This window comes from Cervus elaphus, chromosome 6 (genome assembly GCF_910594005.1).
Source record: "Cervus elaphus chromosome 6, mCerEla1.1, whole genome shotgun sequence".
NCBI classification, from domain to species: Eukaryota; Metazoa; Chordata; class Mammalia; order Artiodactyla; family Cervidae; genus Cervus; species Cervus elaphus.
This window is the reverse complement of record NC_057820.1, coordinates 38204032-38226000: the sequence shown is the minus strand read 5'-3', so window position 1 is coordinate 38226000 and position 21969 is coordinate 38204032. Positions and strand designations below refer to the sequence as shown.

The window sequence follows — 21969 nt, the reverse complement described above, 5'->3', positions numbered from 1 at the left end:
CCAATTTGACTGAGTTTTTTTATTGTACCCCTTACAACTTTCTGAATATCGATTAGGAAGATGGCCTTAGAACGAGAGGCCCTTTCTGTTTGTGATCCCAAATTCTATATCAAACTGTTAAAAACAGAAAAATAGAAGAAAATAAAATGTTCTAAATAATGACACTTTTGTATAAGTAATAATAAGGCAGACTAAAATTAGGAAAGATATATGCCAAACCATTAACAATCTCTAGAAAGTGGGAATGTATAGGGTCAAAAGAAGAGACACTCATTATTTTTGCATTGCACACCTATATCTATATTGCATAAATGTGTTATAATTGTACTTTAGTTTAATTTTAAAAAAGATAAAGGACATGATAACTTGGAAAATTATACTTATTTACCTTTTTTTTTTTTTTCAAAGTTTTACAGGCCTTCCTTTCAAATTGATATATATGCCTATCTTCTTATTACCCAGAGCTGTCAAATTTGTTCAAGTGATCTTAGGATATAAGTTTTATCTCTTTTAACATCTTTGGATTGTTGACAATTTGAACGATTCTTATAGAATATACTTAAAAAATCAGCATGTAGTTTTAGAGAAGGAAAGTGCTAAAAGCTAAGCAATAGTTTGCTACCAAGTACATGGGGGGTGAAATCTCTTACTTAGTAAGAAGATGAAGACCATTTTAAAAAGCAGAGTTTTTATTTGGAATTACATTTTCTCAGAGTTTAGCAGACTGAGTATTCGTTGTGAACTAAGTGTTAAAGTAGGCATAATGGAAAATTTGTGTTGTTCTCTGAGAACACAGTCGTTCACAACACAAACTCATCAGTGTCCAATTTAGAAATGCATAGAGAAAAATCACTGGGGAAACCTTAGACTTAACCCCTTAGATGAGTAAAGAGAGAATCATTTCTAGAAGTTAAGAGTCCTCAAGAGGAGTTTCCTAAAAGCATGATTTTCAAGTTAGCTGGTAAGGAAAATAATGGATTAGCAGGAAAACTCAGGGAATGTGTACCAAATAAAGAGGGAGTTTAATAACTTACTCACCTCAATGATTATAACATGCAAAGACAATTGTCCAAAGAAACCAATAAAATTACTTAAGATCTCTTTCCTTTTTGTTCTGTTTTCAAAATTGTAGTTGAAATCTGGAGAGACAGCTGCCAACATTGCTAGAGAACTGGCTGAACAGACAAGAAATCATTTGAATGCTGGAGATATCACTTATTCTGTCCGGGCCATGGATCAGCTGGTAGGCCTCCTAGATGTACAGCTCCGGAACTTGACTCCAGGTGGAAAAGATAGTGCTGCCCGAAGTTTGAACAAGGTAAGGACCTTAGTTACATGCATCTTTAAAGTTGTAGTAAAAGCAGTGAGACTTCCCTGATTAATTTCTCTCTTTCCATAAAATCAGATCATTCTAAAGAAAATTGCTAGCTATATTCAATTCACTTCACTGTCTTATTATAATAATGACCTTCTTTGACTTTCAATCTAAGGAACAATAAATGATAATCTCTTTGCATATATTTTGAATTATAATTCTGTTTTCTGTAGAATTCTTTCTGGATGCTAAATTCTGACATGGTTAATATAGATAAATGCCACTTCTTTTGTTTCTTTTTTTTTCCCTTTCAAGCCTTTATGTTAATATGATTAATAGTAAAACAAATGTCTAATCAATAAGGAGAAATTTAGAAAATGGCAATGAGAAAGGATATTAATAATACATTATAGATTTTTAAAAAAAATAATTTAACCCAATTCTTATTACATTTAAAAGCTCACTGGACAAAGTATTTGTTTTAATTTTCCTTTTGATTTTTAAGTAACTTATTTTGCATCACTACCATCATAACTTAATAGGTTTTAATGTATTTCAGCAACTTTGAATTGTAAGTAATAAAAATATTTTTAAATTTTAAGGGATTTTATGTGTTTTATAGTTATAAATCTACAATATATTTTTATATACATTATATACACATATGTAAACATTATGTATATAACTTATACAGATATAAGTGTTGTATTTACTTAAGTGTATAAAATATGTTTTATATATATTTATAAGGAGTATCATTTATGTAACACAATTTCACATTGTGAAAAGATAATAGAATCGCTGCCATTAGATAACATATATTCTCTTAATGGCATTTTTGTAACAAAGATGATCAGTTATTGAAACTGGATTTTAAGGCCTTAAATATCAGGGATATGTCAAACAGCAAGAATTTGGCAGCAACAGACTAATATAATGTATGGAATTCACTGAATGAATATTCCCCTTTAGAATGAAAAATAACTTTACAGAGTGGTCTTTGTTATGTTTATTTCTTTTCTGTCTTATTTGACTAAGTGTCTCATGAGATGGAAGACACTTTTTAAATGATGATTCTTTGACATTAAAGAAAAAAAAAGCTGGGTATTTTATCTAGCAGTTTTTCCTGCAACTTCATCCTCAGAAAATAGATTCAGTAGTTCTATCAGTTAGATAGAATTTATTACTAAGGGTTTTTTTTTTTTTTTTGGTTATTTTCATGCTGAGTGAAAAGGAGTTATTTTTGTCACTCATATCCATGATACATCTCAGCCCAGCCCCTGATAGAATATAATCCACAGCTGTCCATGTAATCTGGGCATGCTGTGATTTTACCAAGGCTTACTGGATGCTGTTAATGAATATCGCTGCCAGCTATTGTTATTATAATGTACTAGAAGTAGTAATTTCTGTTAATGCTACATATCCATAACACTACTTGTTATAGAATATTTTGTATCTTTATTTAAAAATGATGTTGATGTCTGGCAATATCAGGTAAAGCTGGCAATTAATGTCACATTCTAACAGGCTACAGCTAATCAGCTTGCCTAGTCTGAATATCAAGTAACTACATAATGGGCAGATTTCCACTTGTGATGCTTTTTAATGCTCTCTTTTGTTTCTTATTTGGCTCTTTTTGGTTGTTTATGTAATGTGGCTTGTCACGTGTTAATTCGCATGACGGGGTAAAGAGATGGGATGGCGGAGGTTATTCACGTGCTTCCCGGCCTGCTCCTGTCTCCTGTGGCTCCCGCTGTTCCCTGAAGCAGTTGTAACCCAACAGATTTGCAAAGTCAACTCGGTGCAGATCAATTGTGCTCCACATTGAAATTCTGGAGAGTTTAGAGACCTTTTAAACCAAGATGCAAGTCAGTGATCCAATGACAACACTGGCAGTTTACTTGTGCTCATTACTCACTTAATTCTGTAGAGGAGTAACTACTCTATGCTCATTGAAGAATGTATGAATTAAAGTTGGGAGAGCATTAGCCACACAAAAGGTATCAGAGTAACTGCTGCTTCAAAATGGGTAATTTTCTCCTTCAACAATCAAGGCTACTGAAGGAAAAAAAAATACTAGAAGAGGAGGAAAACTGCAATCTAATTTATAAAATTTGCAGTCATTTATTTAAACTGAGCAAATATATATATTAATTATTCATTTTATCACCAGGAAAAAAAAAATTTGGTACTGAATATGAGTTGCTGCTAATCTTTTGCCCAGAAAAACATCATTCTGTATGCAAACAAATAAACACAGTCTTGTTATTCCATAAAAGTTTCTAAAATATGTAAAATCTTTTGGTCAAAACCATTTAAAGAAATTCTTCAAGAAATAAAAACAGAGATAAATCAAAATATTAATCACATTCTTTTAATCAAAAGTTACTTATATCTTGGTATTTGTCCCTTTGAATCAATGAGTCAAATGAATATGCATTCTCAATAAATGGAACTTTTTGTATGTATGAACAAATAGTTTGTGGTACATATTAACTATCTATATTATCTTGAAACCACAGACAATTTACTATCTTTAAAAAATGGGTTTCAAATTCTTGACATAATTTCCTTAACTTCACACATCTTCATCTGTGGCCCACAAGTTAATAACTAACCTCATATGAAGTGAATCATGTCAAAAAAATAAAGTATATTGATTTTTACTAATTTCTACTAAATTTATTCTAAGATTTCTTTCCATCATTAACAGCTTTATACCATCCAGTTATCACTTGGGTTCTGGAAAAGTATTGGTTACTATTTTTCAAGCCAATGCTGACATTTTGCTGCTGCTTAGCTGTCATTCTCTTCTTGAAAGTAGTGCACAACAAAAAAAGGTGTTTGTGTAGATGTGTTCTTTTATTTTTCTTGTTTTCTTCTGTCACTAACTTGTTTTTTCTATTCTGTGTTTAATCTGCTGTCTTAATGGATTCAGCTTCAGAAAAGAGAGCGCTCTTGCAGAGCCTATGTCCAGGTACTTTCTGCGTTTTTATAAATGTGTTAAGTTGTTGAATTGTCTCTGTTGGCAATAGCATGTATGGGAATCTGATAGAAAGATGATAATGTATTGAACTTGAAGAATTTCAGGGAGGGCATCGAGGGTGGGAGTGGAAAGCTATGTGAAAGAGCATGTGCTAGAAAGAAATTTGACAGACAGTGCTCTATCATACAAGAGAAGCACAGACTAGCAAAGAGGTGCAACTTTGGTGTGAGAATTTTGATCGTCCCTGAAAGGTGAGTTGGATGTAATATATAAATCTCCAATTTCTTCAGGGGGGTATGAAAACATTTCATTCATATATTGATCTGGTTAATACTTGAGTAACAAGTCGTCCAGAAATGGCACTCAATCAAATAAGACAACAGTTCCAGGATACTTGGAATGTTACATTTCTGTACCAAATTGATCAAGACATGCTATAATGATCTTATTCTTCCACTCATTATAAGCACATGAATCCCAATGTGACTGTTTCAGTTAACATGTTGTAATTTGTTTCTCAGCAGGATTTTAAAAAAGTTTCTAGGTTTATGAGTTCTTGTGGAAAGGAATCCCAGAAGCAAGCTTCATAGTTATTTTTAGAAGAAGGAAAAGAAGGGCGGGGATGTCAGAAGAGAGGAGAGAGGCAAGGTCAAATGACAAATGATTTAGTAATGACTTCACTCTGCTTTATTCAAAGTAAATCAATCCATGGGTTGCCGGAGTCAGTGCCTCACGGTCAGTAGCACACTCTTCCTGAGGGATATTGGGCGAGAGTTAGTTTTATGGAGACAACTTGAAACAGCGATTGCAAAGGACATTGGGGGCTTCCTTATAAGGCTAGCAGATCCAGTTTTCGAGGGTAAAGTGAGCTGGGTTAGAGGATTGTGATTGGCTCCTTGACAGTCATTTCCCATAAATGCAGGTTTAGATTTGTGATATGGGCCAGGCTACTGAGGCAGCTTCCATTCTGTGGGTTCCAATACACAAATTAACTTTATCAGAAGGAAGAAAAATCTGACACTGTGTAGCTGTAAATTTTGTTCCCTATGTGGATATATCAGCATTTTTCAAGGGGAAGGTCAACTACATTTGTAAAGAGGGATGTCCTCAAGACCCAAGTTACTAGTTCTCAGTCTGGTAGTCCAGAAATTAAACTGTATCAGGTTATTCACGGAGAAGGCAATGGCACCCCACTCCAGTTCCCTTGCCTGGAAAATCCCATGGATTGAGGAGCCTGGTGGGCTGCAGTCCATGGGGTCGCTAAGACTCAGACACGACTGAGTGACTTCACTCTCACTTTTCACTTTCATGCATTGGAGAAGGAAATGGCATCCCACTCCAGTGTTCTTGCCTGGAGAATCCCAGGGACGGGGGAGCCTGGTGGGCTGCCGTCTATGGGGTCGCACAGAGTCGGACACGACTGAAATGACTTAGCAGCAGCAGCAGCAGTTTATTCACAAAAAGGGCATTTTGTGAGACAGTCATTTAAAAGGAAAAAAAAAATCTTCATAACAGAGGTTAGGAAGAAAACCTTTTAATTTGCAATTTTTTCTTATAAAATAATGAATCTTGGTATATAAGAAACTGTTCAGGTTTTTCTAATATTTTGGAAAAGAAATTACTTTGGGAGATTTATGTGTATATACTGCTTAGTGTGTGCAATAGATAGAAAAATTGAAGTACTGTTCAGAATTGAAAGCTGAGGATCATTTTTGAGCAATATTAGGATTGTTTTTGATTGCAATCTATGTTATCCTTTTAATGGGGCCTTGGAAATAATTAGAATTAGCCTTTCAGTATTTAAATCTATAAAATGCATGGTCATTCAAACAAGAATCTCTGATGGAAAATTAATAGCACAGTTTATTCAATGGCTGATTTCCTGTTGTTATAATTGACTGGCTATGAATAAATGTTTCAGCTATTGACTAAACATCTGATAAGACCAAATACAAACAGAATATTGGTGAAGTGGAAATACTCTGCTTGCTAATACATGATATTATTTCTATTCCTTTTAGTATAGATCATTATTCTGTGAAATTCTAGACTGAATAATACCTAAATCTTTAGCCTATTTGGCTTTTAACGACATGTTCCCTATTATTTCTATGTTCAGAGCACATTCTAAGCTACCTATGAAATAGGAATGAAATATACTAGAAAGATTTTTTACACTAAATTTGAAAGAAAAATATTTATTACAAGATACTTAAAAAGTTTTTTTCCTTTCCATGGGCACAAGCAGTGATTCTTCTAGATGTGATTTTGACCATCTAAGTACATTTAGCATTTAATTATTTAGAAGTACACTGTCTATTTTATGAATTATCTAGATCCATTCATTACTTCTTGCTTCCCACTTTTTATTTCACACACACACACACACAGACACACACACAAAATAACAGTGAAATCTGGACTGTCAATAGTCAGCTGTGATAACTGATCTATTATCAGTTATCATAAAAAGTGAGCAATTAAAAGTTAGTTGCTTTGATTTTTCAAAATAATATATGAATCTCCTAAAACTCATTATGCTTTTGTATCAAGAATTTTAATGAAAAGAAAAAAAACTGGGTCCAATATATTTTATTTTTCTTTATTCAGTTGTAATTTTAGATTACCCTAAAAGATTGTTCACTATTAAAATATAGGTATTCACATATATGAAATTAAAATATCATTACCATATCCCAGACACAAAGCATATCTTCATTTAGAAGAGGGTTTCAAGTTTTATGCCAGAGAAGACAAGTAAGGCTTGTGTTCCATATGCATATTAAGTAGCTACCATATATATTACTACCAGGAGGGGCCATAGACGTGAAGATGAGTGAACTGAAATCTGGAGAGATCAGATGACTGGAGCTAGGTCACACAGGTGACACGGATGGCGCTGATGCTTCTATCCTGGTGCATCCAGTGCTTCTTCAACACCATGCTTAAGAATAACAGTGATGTATTATGAAGAATAAATCATTTATTAGGCATCGTGACCATCACTGTGAAAAGCATTTTGAATAAATTCTTATTTCATATTCTTTTGCAGGAACTATTAAAATTGACTGCCATTCATTTTTTACTGTTTTAAATGCTTTAAAAGCAGGACATTTTCCTAGTTAAGAAATATGTTTTTTTTTTTTTATGTATTTTTACCAGCAGTTTCCATTGTCCTCCAAATGCCATAGGTGGCGTGGATGCCATGGAGACTCGCAGTCAATCTTGCTTGATGGTAATAGAGTCTGCCTGCCAATGTAGGAGATGTGGGAGATGGGGGTTCAATCCCTGGGTCATAAAGATGCCCTGGAGGAGAAAATGGCAGCCTACTCCAGTATTCTTGCTTGGGAAAATCCCATGGAGAGAGGAGCCTGCCAGGCTACAGTCCACGGGGTTGCAAAGAGCTGGATACAACTGAGTGACTAAGCACACATGCATCGCTATTGATGTGAATCTTTTGAGTCATTCTTTGGAAACCACTATTATTTGCATAGTTAGGCTGAGAATTGATTTAAAAATTAGTAAATAGCTGCAATTTTTTTTTAAAAAGACACACCTGGTTTCGTCTCTTCTTCCCATCCTTCCTTCCATTTTTCATTTTTTTAAAAGGCAGATAGTCTACGTTTTAAGTCTTACAAAGTATTTGAAATAAGCCCTCTTTTTATTAGATTTTACTTATTTTATTTTATTTGGGCTTACAATTTATTTATTTATTTATTTATTTTGTTTGTTTGTTTCACCTTCATTATCCACTAGAAATCTGTATCCTAGAAATGGTATCCTAGATACTATCAGTGAAAAAGCAATCTCAGCTTCAACTGTTGAAAAAAAAAGAAAATCACAGAGTATTTAACAAAAACATTCAAGAACTGCTAGTTGAGCACATGTGCCCAATAATCTTCTCAGTACTGGGAATGCAGCAGTGCCCACAACAGGTCAGAATCCCTGCTCACTCTCCTAGGGTGAACTTTCTAGCAGCAGGATATAAACAGTAAATATATGGTATGTGAGAAGGTAACAAATGTTATGGAGAAAAACAGAGCAAGAAATGCATCACTGAGGTGAGGTGACATTTGAGAAAAACTCTGAAGGAGTGAAGATATGCAGGAAAACGCATTCTGGCAAAGAAAACAGAAAGTTTCTGAGGTAGAAATATGCCTGTGTTGTCTAGGAAGCCAATGCAACTGGAAGGGAGTGGAAGAGAAAAGGATGACAGGACGTTAAGGGCCCAGATCTGATAGACCTTTGTAAGGACCTCAACAGATAGGAAACCACTCCAGGTTTCTGAGCAGAGGGATGACATGGTCTGATATGTTTTAAAATTAGAAAATAGATGATAGCAGGAAAAGTAAGAGGTGAAACAGGGTAACCATTTGGGCAATAACAACTACTTAAAATAGGATATGAGTATGGGATGCTCAAATAATTTTTCTGGTTCAAGATTTTTTTTTTTTTAAGTAGAACAAATAGGGTTTACTAAGGGATTGTAAGGTGAAGTGTCTGGAAAAGAGAAGCGTTGGAGTGACCCACAGTGTTTTGCCTGAGTAACTGGAAGAATGAAGTTGCCCTTTACCGAAATGGTCTATCTGTGACCAATTTGGGAGGAACATGAAAAGAACTTCACTAAGAAGCATGTTAAGTTTCTTATCAGATATGCAATATTGATGGTAAAAATGCAGTTAGGTATATGAGCTTAAAATTTAGCTGAATGGTCAGGCTAGAAGGAGTGTTTCAAAAACCAGTCAATCCTAAAGGAAATCAATCCTGAATATTCATTAGAAGGATTGATGCTGAAACTTAAGCTCCAGTACTTCGGCCACCTGAGGCGAAGAACCAACTCATTAGAAAAGACCCTGATTCTGGGAAAGATTGAAGCCAGGAGGAGAAGGGCATGACAGAGGATGGGATGGTTTGATGGCCTCTCTGATTCAATGGACATGAGTTTAAGCAAGCTCCAGGAGATGGTGAAGGACAGGGAAGCCTGGCATGCTGCAGTCCTTGGAGATGCAAAGAGTCGGACACGACTGAGCGACTGGAAAACAACAACAACAACAAAACAATGTTTCACTTAGAGTGGCATTTTCAGTCAATGTTTCATTTCCTAGACAAGTTTATCAAGGAAATGAGTATAGAGAGGAGAGAACCTAGGGCTGAGACCCAGGACACTGTCGTATGATGAGGTCCAGGAGAGGAAGAGTAACCAGCAGCAGAGACTAAAGAAACCTTAAGGAGGAGGAGGACCGGAAGAGTATGGCATCCAGAAGTCAACTCAAGTTCTTATCTCACCCAAAAGGAAAGGATGTCAGGTGCTTGCTGAATCTGCTCAGAAACACAAATACAGCTTTTCAACGATAAAAGTGATTGTCAACATTTGATGAATTTTAAGATTCTAAAGCCCAGATACATAAACATTTCTACCTATTGCTTTCATTTTTCTTTTTTTTTTTGTCTTTAATACAGACTTTCTGTGAGCCAAAGTTGCTACTTGCACCTTTGACAAAGTGAAAATTGAATTATGCCAGTTTTACTTGTGTGCCTTTGGTGGATGAGACAAGAAAAGATTCTAACCTCCATTTATACTGCTAGGAAGAAATTAATGAGTATTTTCAATTCCTTGTTTGGGCACTTAATTGGCTATGTGACAAAGAGCTCTGTGGCGCATGTCAGACAACTTTTTGAGTCTTCTAATGATTTGTGCTTGGCTTGACTTGTGATACTACTCTTTGTGGCCTGTCAGGCTGGATGTCCTTGTTAAAGTGGCTAGAATAAATTGGCTAGTGGTGTGCATACAATGTAGCATATTAACTACAGCAACGGGGGTACTTTTAGCAGCTCTTTCAAGAAATTTCAATGTTTGCCCATAAGCATCAAAGGCAACTCAAACTTTCATTTAGTATAATTAAAAGGACATCTGAAAGTAGTTTGAATCATACCAGATTCTTGAGGTTTGGTCACCCTTTGGTAAAACACTATGAACTTAATATATTTCACAGCTTGATAAATCTGCACTTGATTTGTGTAAGAGACAAAATGTAAATCTGTACTCTGCATGTTTCTGGTGCCCTGAACCTATTGCTAAAAGACATTGAGATCAAAGAAAGTGACTTCCATGTAAAAGTAGTTTTCTTTAGATAAAGAAGATATAAGAGTTCTTTTTTATAAGTTGTAGTCATTAAATACTATTGTAAAGCAATTGTTGAATCAAAAGATAGTGAAACCATATGTAATATAAGCAGTGTAAATTATACAGGCTATTATTTAAGATCTTGGACAGGTCAGTTCATAAATCTAATGATTTGAAAACCTCCAAAGGGTGACAAATGTTGATGATGGACTTTCTGCTTTGACGTGCAAAGAACATCATTTTGGGAATCTCTCAAAATCCCCATGGCTAGTGTGTCAGATCAGGCAGGGATGTCTGCTTTACAAAGTTATTTCCAACTCTTCCAGTTTGCACATTTCCTATAAATAAACAAAATGTTCGTTTTCATATATATATATATATATATATATATATATATATAGCTAGAATATATTCTATATATATGGTTTGTAAATGCTTCAGGAAGTAATTCTAATAAGGGTGGGAGACAAAGGCCTTTTATTTCTATATAAAATACTTTCACCTAAAAGAAAAGTATTTTCTCACTTTTTTCCACCAAATTTTATTCTCTTCTTTCTTATAACTTCTTGATTAAAGCCTGGATCATTATTTAATTGTAAAATTATTCATTTAAAGTCCATTCTAGTGCATCATTGCTTTCTGAACGTGAGTTTACCTTCAGAGAAGTTTTAAATGCATAGAATGTAAATATATATTATTTCTATGCAAACATAGGAGAGTTCACATCAATTTACCTTACTATGTGTCTTTAAAAGCCTTATGATCATATACCTACCCAGAAGGAAAAAAATACATTTAAAATAGCATTAGAGATTTAACATCCTACTTTCTGAACCTATCATTAGCATTTCTGGTGCAGGTTAGGAAAGAAATGGAAGTTTTAAGGTGTCGTTTGCAGTAAAGTAGTTGCCTAATGACTTGGAACCAAACAAATGATTTTTTAATACTACTCCCAACAGAATTATAATTTTTACATTTTCACTTATCTCATGTATGAATTTTGTACAGCCAGTAGTCACAGAAACTTAACTATGGTAACTTAAACTAGGACTTTATTTTCATAAATAAAAAGGAAATGCAGTTGAAGCAGTTCAAGATTAGTATGAACACTCCATTTCAGAGACCAAGGCTTCATCTGTTTTTCTGCTATATTGTCTTTAGCACCTGGGCTTCCATCTTCAAACTGACAATATGCTTACTTAGGATCCAGTCATCACTTCATGCTAATTTCTATGCAGAGAGGAGGACAGTAAACTATTCATTTCTGTTACAACTTTCCAAAAATCTCACCCAACTACATTTAATCATTTCCCCTACTCCTAACCATATCCCTTGGCTGTTCAGTTTACATAAGTAAAATCTTCTTTGATAGATACAGTGTTGCATCTGGGCATAGTGTCCAATGATTCTGTGTCTAAAACAGAATTATTGGGAAATAGTATTCTTAGATGAAATAAACAATACTTTTTTCATATTTGATGGTACATATTGATATATTCATCCAGTTTTGATGTGATATCTGCCAGAGAGTTATGATAATACAATACCAATGGTTACTTTTAAATTCTCAGTAGAGATTAAAATATTCTTTTGATTGTTATAGTCTGAAGGCAATCATTTTTGTTCAAAGGAAAAAAAAATGTTATTTCAAATTATTTCCAGATGGCATTTCCTTCTTTATAAGTACTTTTCTGAATGGCTAATATAGGTATATGTTATAAAATTCAAAAAGTAGAATAATAAATATGTCTCCTTTCCACTCAGGCCACTGCATTGCTAACTCCAGGGCATGCCACTGGTGGTGTGACCTATTTCACTGGTGCCCCCTCGGAGCTGAATGGTGCAAGCAGCCCTGCCTCTCTCCCCAGTAATTCATATCTCCTTCCTCAAAACAATTACTCTATCAACCTCTTAAATATCTTATCAGGGAAGACTAGTTTTGCTCACGTCCATATTTTTATAATGTTTCTTTATAAATCTTGTCATACAATCGCAAAACAGTGTTTGTTCTCCTTGCCTACGACTAGGTCATTGAGAGTAGCTGTGGCAAACTCACGTTATGTGGTAGCATTCTGCCCCTGAAAGGATAAACATATACTGATGATCAAAGGCAGTCTTGCATCACAGTTTATATCAATAAAACAAGTTTGTCAGTAGGAAACCAGTTGAATAAAATGCTACACCAAATAGTTGAATACTCTCTAGCCACAGAAGTGTTTTTATTTATTTTTTTTTTTTCACAGAAGTGTTTTTAAAATGCAGATTGATCAAGACTTGATCCCACTCAAAGACTGTCTTTTTCCCTTAAAAAAAAGAAGTCCTGATTTGGACTACAGTGTTTGAGAATTTGACTCCTCTTGCTGATTTCCCACATCTTAGCTGGCTCCTTCCATAAACTTGGATTCTACACTCCCAAATGACCTAAGGACTTGCAGTTCATATTTCTGTGCCTTTGTAGTCACGGTGCCTTCTGCTTGGATTCCTTCTCTACTTGTTCTCCTTTTTCCTTCCCTTCTTCTCAATAGCATTCACTTTTCTGACAACATTTACTTGATACATAAGTAGGATTATTCCTATATCCTGAAGACCATTTAAATTGTACTTAGCACATGAAAAATGACCTCTAAATATTTATCATTTAACTTAGGCCTTCGTCTAATGTTTCCAATTGTTTGATGGTATTTGCACTGAAGAGTATGAAAGGCAAAAAGATATGACACCAGAAGATGAGCCCTCCAGGTCGGTAGGTGGCCAATATGCTACTGAGGAAGAACGGAGAAATAGCTCTGGAAAGAATGAAGAAGCTGGACTAAAACAGGAACGACTCCCAGTTGTGGACATGTCTGGTGGTGAAAGTAAAGTCTGATGTTGTAAGAAAAATATTGCCCAGGCTCTGAGATGTTAGGTCCATGAATCAAAGTAAATTGGACATGGTGAAGCAGGCGATGGAAAGCATGAACCTCAACATTGTAGGAATCAGTGAACTGAAATGGATGGGAATGGGCAAATTTAATTTAGATGACCATTATATCTGCTACTGTGGACAAGAATCCCTTAGAAGAATCGGAGTAACATCATAGTCAACAAAAGAGTCTGAAATACAGTACTTGCGCGCAATCTGAAAAATGACAGAATGGCCTCTCTCCGCTTTCATGGCAAACCATTTAACATCATAGCAATCCACGTCTATGCCCCAACAACTAATACTAAAGAAACTTTGGTTGAGCAGTTCTATGAAGACATACAAGACCTTCTAGAACTAACACCAAAAAAGATGTCCTTTTCATCATATGGGGATTGGAATGTAAAAGTAGAAAGTCAAGAGATACCTGGGTAACAGGTAAGTTTGGCCTTGGAGTACAGAATGAAGCAGGGCAAAAGCTAACAGTTTTGTCAAGAGAACACACTAATCATAGCAAACACCCTCTTCCAACAACACAAGAGACAACTTTACACATGGACATCACCAGATGGTCAATACCCAAATCAGATTAATTATATTCTTTGCAGCCAAAGAGGGAGAGGTTCTATACAGTCAGCAAAAATAAGACTTGGAGCTGACTGTGGCTCAGATCATGAACTACTTATTGCAAAATTCAGGCTTAAATTGAAGAACATAGGGAAAACCACTAGGCTATTCAGGTGTGTCCTTAATCAAATCCCTTATGATTATATAGTTGAGGTGACTAATAGATTCAAGGGGCTAGATCTGGTAGGGAATGCCTGAAGAACTACGGGAAGAGCTTCATCACATTGTACAAAGGCAGTGACCAAAACCATCCCAAAGAAAATTAAATGGAAGAAGGCAAATTGGTTGTTTGAGGTGAGAAAAGAAGAGAAGCTGAGAAAAGAGGAGAAGCAAAAAGCAAAGGAAAGAGGAAAAGATATAACCAACTGAATGGAGTTCCAGAGAATAGCAAGGACAGATATGAAAGCCTTTTTAATTGAACAATGCAAAGAAAGCAGAGGAAAGCAAAGAATGGGAAAGACAAGAGGTCTCTTAAAGAAAATTGAAGATACCAAGAAAACATTTCGTGCAAAGACAGGCACAATAAAGGACAGAAGTAGTAAGGACAAACAGAAGTTGAAGAGATTAAGAAGAGGTGACAAGAATACACAGAAGAACTATACACAAAGTGTCTTAATGACCTGGATAACCACATGGTGTGGTCACTCACTTAGAGCCAGACACCCTGGAGTGTGATGTCAACTGTGCCTTATGAAGCATCACTATGAAAAAAGCTAGTGGAGGTGATGGAATTCCAGCTGAGCTATTTCAAATCCTAAAAGATGATCTGTAAGGCAATGCCAAAGAATGCTCAAACTACTGCACCATTGCCCTCATCTCACATGCTAGTAAAGTAATGCCTAAAATTCTCCAAGCCAGGCTTCAGCAATACATGAACCTGGAACTTCCAGATATTCAAGCAGGTTTTAGAAAAGGCAGAGGAACCAGAGATCAAATTGCCAACATCCAATGGATCATTGAAAAAGCATGAGAGTTCCAGGAAAACATCTATTTCTGCTTTATTGACTATGCCAAAGCCTTTGACTGTGTGGATCAAATAAACCGTGGAAAATTCTGAAAGAGAGGGAATACCAGACCACCTGACCTGCCTCTTGAGAAACCTGTATGCAGGTCAGGAAGCAACAGCTAGAACTGGACATGGAACAACAGACCGGTTCCAAATAGGAAAAGGAGTACGTCAAGGCTGTGTATTGTCACCCTGCTTATTTAACTTATCATGCAGATATCATGAGAAACGCTGGGCTGGGGGAAGCACAAGCTGGAATCAAGATTGCCGGGAGAAATATCAATAACCTCAGATATGCAGATGACACCACCCTTATGGCAGAAAGTGAAGAAGAACTAAAGAGCCTCTTGATGAAAGGGAAAGAGGAGAGTGAAAAGTTGGCTTAAAGCTCAACATTCAGAAAACAAAGATCATGGCATCTGGTCCCATCACTTCATGGCAGATAGATGGGGAAACAATGGAAACTGGCTGACTTTATTTTGGGGGGCTCCAAAATCACTGCGGATGGTGATTGTGGCCATGAAATTAAAAGACGCTTACTCCTTGGAAGGAAAGTTATGACCAACCTAGACACCATATTAAAAAGCAGAGACATTACTTTGCCAACAAAGGTCCATCTAGTCAAGGCTATGTTTTTTTCCAGTTGCCACGTGTGGATATGAGAGTTGGACTGTAAAGCAATCTGAGCACCAAAGAATTGATGCTTTTGAACTGTGGTGTTGGAGAAGACTCTTGAGAGTCCCTTGGACTTCAAGGAGACCCAACCAGTCCATCCTAAAGGAGATCAGTCCCGGGTGTTCATTGGAAGGACTGATGTTGAAGCTGAAACTCCAATACTTTGACAACCTGATGTGAAGAGCTGACTCATTGGAAAAGACCCTGATGCTGGAAAAGATTGGGGGCAGGAGAAGAAGAGGATGACAGAGGATGAGATGGTTGGATGGCATCATCGACTCGATGGACATGGGTTTGGGTGGACTCCAGGAGTTGGTGATGGACAGGGAGGCCTGGCATGCTGCAGTACATGTGGTCGCAAAGAGTTGGACACGACTGAGTGACTGAACTGAACTGAACTGAAAAGTGCTGCACTCAGTATGTCAGCAAATTTAGAAAAGTCACCAGTGGCCACAGGACTGGAAAATGAAAGCTGTGATACAGAAGTTTTGAACATCTTGGCTTGTAGATAAAGTAAATGCATTCCAGAAAAATATCTACTTCTGCTGTGTTGACTACACTGAAAGCCTTTGATTGTGTGGATCAAGACAAACTATGGAAAATTCTCAAAAGAGATGGGAATGCCAGACCACCTTACCTGCCTCTTGAGAAACCTGTATGCAGGTCAAGAAGCAAGAGTTAGAACTGGACATGGAACAACAGACTGGAAAAGTAAAAAAAGGAATACATCAAAGCTGGCATATTGTCACCCTGCTCATTTAACTTATATCCAGAATACATCACATGAACTGCCAGGTTGGATGAAGCACAAGCTGGAATCAAGACTGCTAGGAGAAATAGCCACAACCTTTAGAGTGGTCTAATGGACATGAGCTTGAGCAAACTCCGAGAGATAGTGAAGACCAGGGAAGTCTGTTGTGTGGCAGTCCATGGGTTGGCAAAGAGTTAGACACTTCTTAGCTACTGAACAACAATAGCAACAACATTTCCACTGCAGCAGAAATTCTCACAACACTTCCCTACATCACTGTCACCAGCCCCTCTCCTTATACTGTCTCTTAATGTCACCTCATCAGACTTTGCCCTCAGTACCTCACTGCAGCTGCACTAGTTGAGGTCATTCATGATTTCATGCTGCTGAACTCAGTAGTCAGTTGTCAATTCACTGTACTTAACCAGTCAGAAGACACAGTTGATCTTTTTGTCTTCCTTAATACACTATCCTGAAGACAGCTCATTCTCTTGATTTTCCTCCTCTTGCTGCTTCTTTGCAGTCTCCTTTCTTTGCTCCTTTTCTTCTAAATCCATGAGTTTGGGTGCCTCTTAGCTCAGTCGGCTCTTGTTTGCTCTTTGTTCTGACACTCCTATGATGATCGTATTGATTTAAATGGCACCTATGTGCCTAAGACCCACACATGTTATCTACAGCACAGACCACTTTCGTGAACTCCAAAATTAGTCTGAAGGTAACTTTTCAAAATCTTCACTTTTTTTTAATAGACATCGCATTCATAACTGAATTCTCAATCTTCACCTGAAAACTAGTTTTATGTGCAGTGTTCACCCACTCAATTGATTTGGTTCACCCCCGCCACCTCCTGTTTTCTAAATAAAGCTCTAAACATGGGCCTCTTTAAGATTTAAATATGTTTTGCATACTTGTTGAATTACAGTCTGTTTGTTCACCCTTTTGGAATACCTCCTCCAAATATCTACATGGCTAACTCTCTCAGCAGTTTTGTCTTTTTTAAATCATTATATTTTCAAGGAGGCCCACCTGGACTGTCCTAGGTAAAATCAAAAGCCACCCTGTCCCCAACCCCACCCCTAACTCTGAATCCCCCTATCATGTATATTTTCCTTTTATTTTACATGATAGATAGATAGATGGCTGGTAGGAAGACCTGACTTACCCCTTGTCTGTTTGGTTAATGTATTTAAGCTTGACATTCTCATGGAGTCTTTCTAATACAAAGCTTGTACTTCTTGTTTCCACTATTATAATGCTGTCATGCTGTATTTTACTTGTTTAATTCCTTGGCTTCACTATATTGTTATCACTTTGAAGGAAGGAAGAATAACTATCTCTCTTTGCAGTATCTCAGTTAAAGGCACTTAATTAATATTTGTTGAAGGAATGTTGAGTAAGCAAAAAGTTAATGGCAACCCACTCCAGTATTCTTTCCTGGAGAATCCCCTGGCAGAGAAGCCTGGCAGGCTACATCCATAGGGTTGCAAAGAGTTGGACATGCCTGAAGGGACTTAGCACAATTTCTATAAAACAACATAGATTTGACAGCATTCAATCATTTAATTTTATATAAGATTTAAAAATAATACAGTTACAGTTTGTTAAAGACATTTTTAAATAACGAGTTTCTTGAAGAGGCAGAGTCTTTTTTTGTAAAATTTCTGTTTTATCTTGTTCTACTATTAAAGGTTCTTATTACTATATTCAGGTCAGTTGTGTTATACAATCATTTTTATTAAGACTTGAAAATGCCAACACTTTACTGTAATATAAAAGGGAGTTCAGAGATTAGTGGTTTCTATATGCTTAGTAATATTAAATGACAGTGATTATTAAAAGAATCGTAGGTTTATTGATCAGATGTGTAAATATCAGTCACTCAGCTTGACTTCTAATAAAAAAACTTCAAGTTTAAAACTGTTTTGAAGACTTCTAACATTTGACCTTTAAAATTTTGATTTGAATCAATGTCTAAACATAGATTGGAGTACAATGTGCCCTATTCAGGAATGATGTTAAACTTTTGCTCTATTTTATTTTATTCTCAAATGACAAACTTATTACAAAGTCAAAAATGAAGAGTTAAATGTTTTTGATTTTTTAGTTATAAATCAATGTAAATTATATATATGTATATAAGAGAAAGCAAGAAATTGGAGCAGAGAAGATCTGAAGACTTATTTTTCTTTCTCTACGTAGCCTGAGATTTATACATGACATATATTAAACATGGAGAAGGAAATGGCAACCCATTCCAGTATTCTAGCTTAGAAAACCCCATGGGCAGAGGAGCCTGGCAGGCTACAGTCCATAGGTCACAAGAGTTGGACACGACTTAGCACTATCTTTCTTTCTTTCTATTAAACGTAAATATACATATGATATAGTAAGAGAAACAATGTTCAGCATGATTACTGTATATATTGATAAAAAATATTGTGTTCATGAGAACACAGGAAAAAGACAAAGATATAGAGGTAAAAAATAAAATTTCATATTACTAAGCAGTTTTTCAAAAAGATGTCAGCAATTTATTAATTTAAATTTGTCCACTAATGGGAGATAATGCTCTTAACATTCTAATGGGCTGCCTAATGATAATATACATATATATGAACCTATGCTTCAACACAAAAGAAAAAAATTAAAATGCATTAAAAAATTGTGAATGACGTCAAGAACTTAAGATCTCAGTTTATAAATCCTTTATGTATATATTTAATGTATTTAGTTAAATATTAATATTTAATTTATGTATATATTTAATGGCTGTAGATTTTCTACACAATACAGCCCAAACTGCTATCATACTGAAAATCTTCTAAGATCTGAATTATACTCACCATTTCTCTCACTTCACTCTTTTTACACTTTTTAAATATATCTTTTCTTACATCATGCATTCTTCTCACCCCAAACCCAACCTATTTCTTGCCTCAATACCTTCATTTTTTCTTTTTTATTCATCAACTTGCTTATTATGTTCCTGAGCCTCAAATTTCCTCTTCTCAGGTAAAGAAAGCTTATTTATCTTTTAATGTCTGATTCAAAACCAAACACCTTTAGGATCTTTTATCCTTCTCAGCAAGAATTCAGTACTTTCTGTCCCATGTGACATGTTTACCTTCTGCTTTGGAGTGCAGGCAAATTGAGAACAGATTTCCTTGTTTTTCCTAACCTCACCCAGCAGTGATTTCCCTAGTTCTTTGCATATCATACATATTTAATAAAATATGAGTTGCAATGAAAGTTAAAATGAATTACCTTCATTCCCTGTAATTCATCCTGCCTTCCTTCCAAACCATGCTGACATCTGGTCACTCAGAAGACTTCTTGGGTGACATAGCAAAAAGTTATAGGAGTAAAAGAAGATGTTTTCAGTTTCCCTATTGTATTGAGGATTTCATAGTAAAAGTAGGATATTTTTGTTTAATGAGCCTTTATTGAATACTAAAATGTCTCAAAACACTAAAATTTACCCTGGAAAAATAAAAATGAACGTGATATGTCCCTTGAGGACATCATAATCTAGTGAGAAAACCAGACCCAAATATGAATAATTCTATTAAAGGTGAATAAGTACTAAAAAATGGGATCCCATTGTGACATCGAGTCTCTGATGATAATGATTTGGATAATACTGGCTAGTTAATAGATCTTTTTATTTGTACTTAAATAATCTTTGCTCTTATAAAATCAGAGTATTTTTTTTTTTTCTACTGATGTGAAAAGGGAGAAAACTCACTTCCATGTGAATCTTCACTAGATGGCAATAATTCAGCAAAGAGTTACTGAATGCTTACTGTGTGCCAGGCAGTTTGGGGCACTTACAAATGACACAATCACTACCTTCATGAAGTTTACCTTTTTTTGAGTGAGTGATCTACCAGTTAAATATTTTTGTAGGTAGGTAAATATCTAACACACCTTAGATAATGGCACCTATTACAAAGAAGACAAAACAGATAATGGATTTAAGTGAGTGACTTGCCTTAGATATGCTGCTAATGGAAGACCTATATGAGCAGCTGATACCTGAGCTAAAACCTGAATGAGATCATGATTAAAAACTTGTCTTCAAAAAAAATACCATGATGGTATAGTTGTATATCCTTTCAAAGGCATTCATTCTGTTTGGATCTTTATTTTAATGGTTATCAAGCAAGGAAGAAGGGTAACTAAGTTTCCCAGGTGATTTTCCTTACCTAGCTTAAGATTTAGAGTTTACCTTGGTAAGAAATGCCATTGATATATTTCTCACCATGGACCCTTTTATGTATTCTTGCTAAGGAATTCTAGACTATTTCACAGGCACATTCTCCTGGAAAAAGATGATGAGAATTGACATTGGAAAGATATACAGCTATTTTTCACCAAAATTTCACAGTAGTTACAACAAATACAGCACCCCTTTTGAAATATATGAAGTGTGATTAAACAGTTTAAAACATCTTTTAACAAACATGCTATAATTAAATGCTCAGTGTAAAATTAGTCAGATGAATTTGCTTAAGATCTGAATTTAATGATCAGGGGTCAGATAATATTGTGCAATGCCAATACATGTCCGGAAAGATATGAAAGTGAAAGTGAAGTCACTCAGTCGTGTCTGACCCTTTGTGACCTCATAGACTGTAGCCTACCAGGCTCCTCCATCCATGGGATTTTCCAGGCAAGAGTACTGGAGTGGGTTGCCATTCTCTTCTCCAGAGGATCTTCCCAACCCAGGGATCAAACCCGGGTCTCCAGGATTTTAGGCAGACGCTTTACCGTCTGAGCCACCAGGAAATATATGGGATGTCCATAATTCTGGTATTAATCTAACTGACTTTTCACACTTCCTAATTTATGTTTGATTTTTGGGAAGGCAAAAGTGACTTTAGAGTCTAGTTTGTAAACTGTTTAGTAAGAAGAGTAGTATCTTATATAGAATGCCCCTAACCACCCTCAAATTGAAATGTGATGCATCTTATTTTTTTATTCAGTTCACACTTTGTTAATTGGTTGGAAAACATCAATTTGCCCAAAGGCACGCTGAAATGTATGGTGGAACCAGAATATAAATTCCCAGGTCCACCTCCTATTCAGTTTCTTGTGTTTTGAAAAAGATAGTGAGGTGAATTAACATTTACTTTCTGGCCAAGATATTTTTAATTAAATTAATATCCCCAAATTTTAAATTATTTCAGTCTATAATGTCAAAACCATTAGGTAATTTCGTTTTCCCTTTTCAATAAAAGCATTATGGTTAGAATATATCTTTTAAGATTTATTCAGAATTAATCTTATTTATTCTAACTTTAGAATATAGATGTTAGGTCAATGAAAAAAATGATAGCAGAAGAGAAAATGATGAGAGCTATTGATCAATAAAATGATGTCCCATTATCTCACTTTAATCAAATTCATTGTGTATTTCCTGTTCAACTTTGGTTCTAAACTGTAGTTAAGTTCATTTCTTTGCAACCAAATAAAATGAAAAATCAACTTGTGTTTTAAAGAGATGTTTTTGAGGTAGTGAAAGCAATGCAATAACTAGTGTGACCAGAAAACCCCCCCCCAAAATGAAAGCTTTATTAC

At 35.6% G+C, this 21969-nt stretch overlaps 1 protein-coding gene across 12 annotated transcripts in view; it reads left to right on the top strand.

The window, feature by feature from the left end:
* The window catches only part of ADGRL3 (adhesion G protein-coupled receptor L3), a 923733-nt gene that overhangs the window by 756037 nt on the left and 145727 nt on the right, over window positions 1-21969 (top strand). For 7 of the 12 annotated variants that reach the window (XM_043906659.1, XM_043906653.1, XM_043906649.1 and 4 more), the window contains 2 exons: window positions 1133-1318; window positions 4257-4295. In XM_043906659.1, coding sequence (XP_043762594.1) covers window positions 1133-1318; window positions 4257-4295 — 225 coding nt within the window. The remainder of the gene's footprint in view (window positions 1-1132; window positions 1319-4256; window positions 4296-21969) is intronic. The other 5 variants (XM_043906657.1, XM_043906658.1, XM_043906651.1 and 2 more) reach the window with 1 other exon arrangement.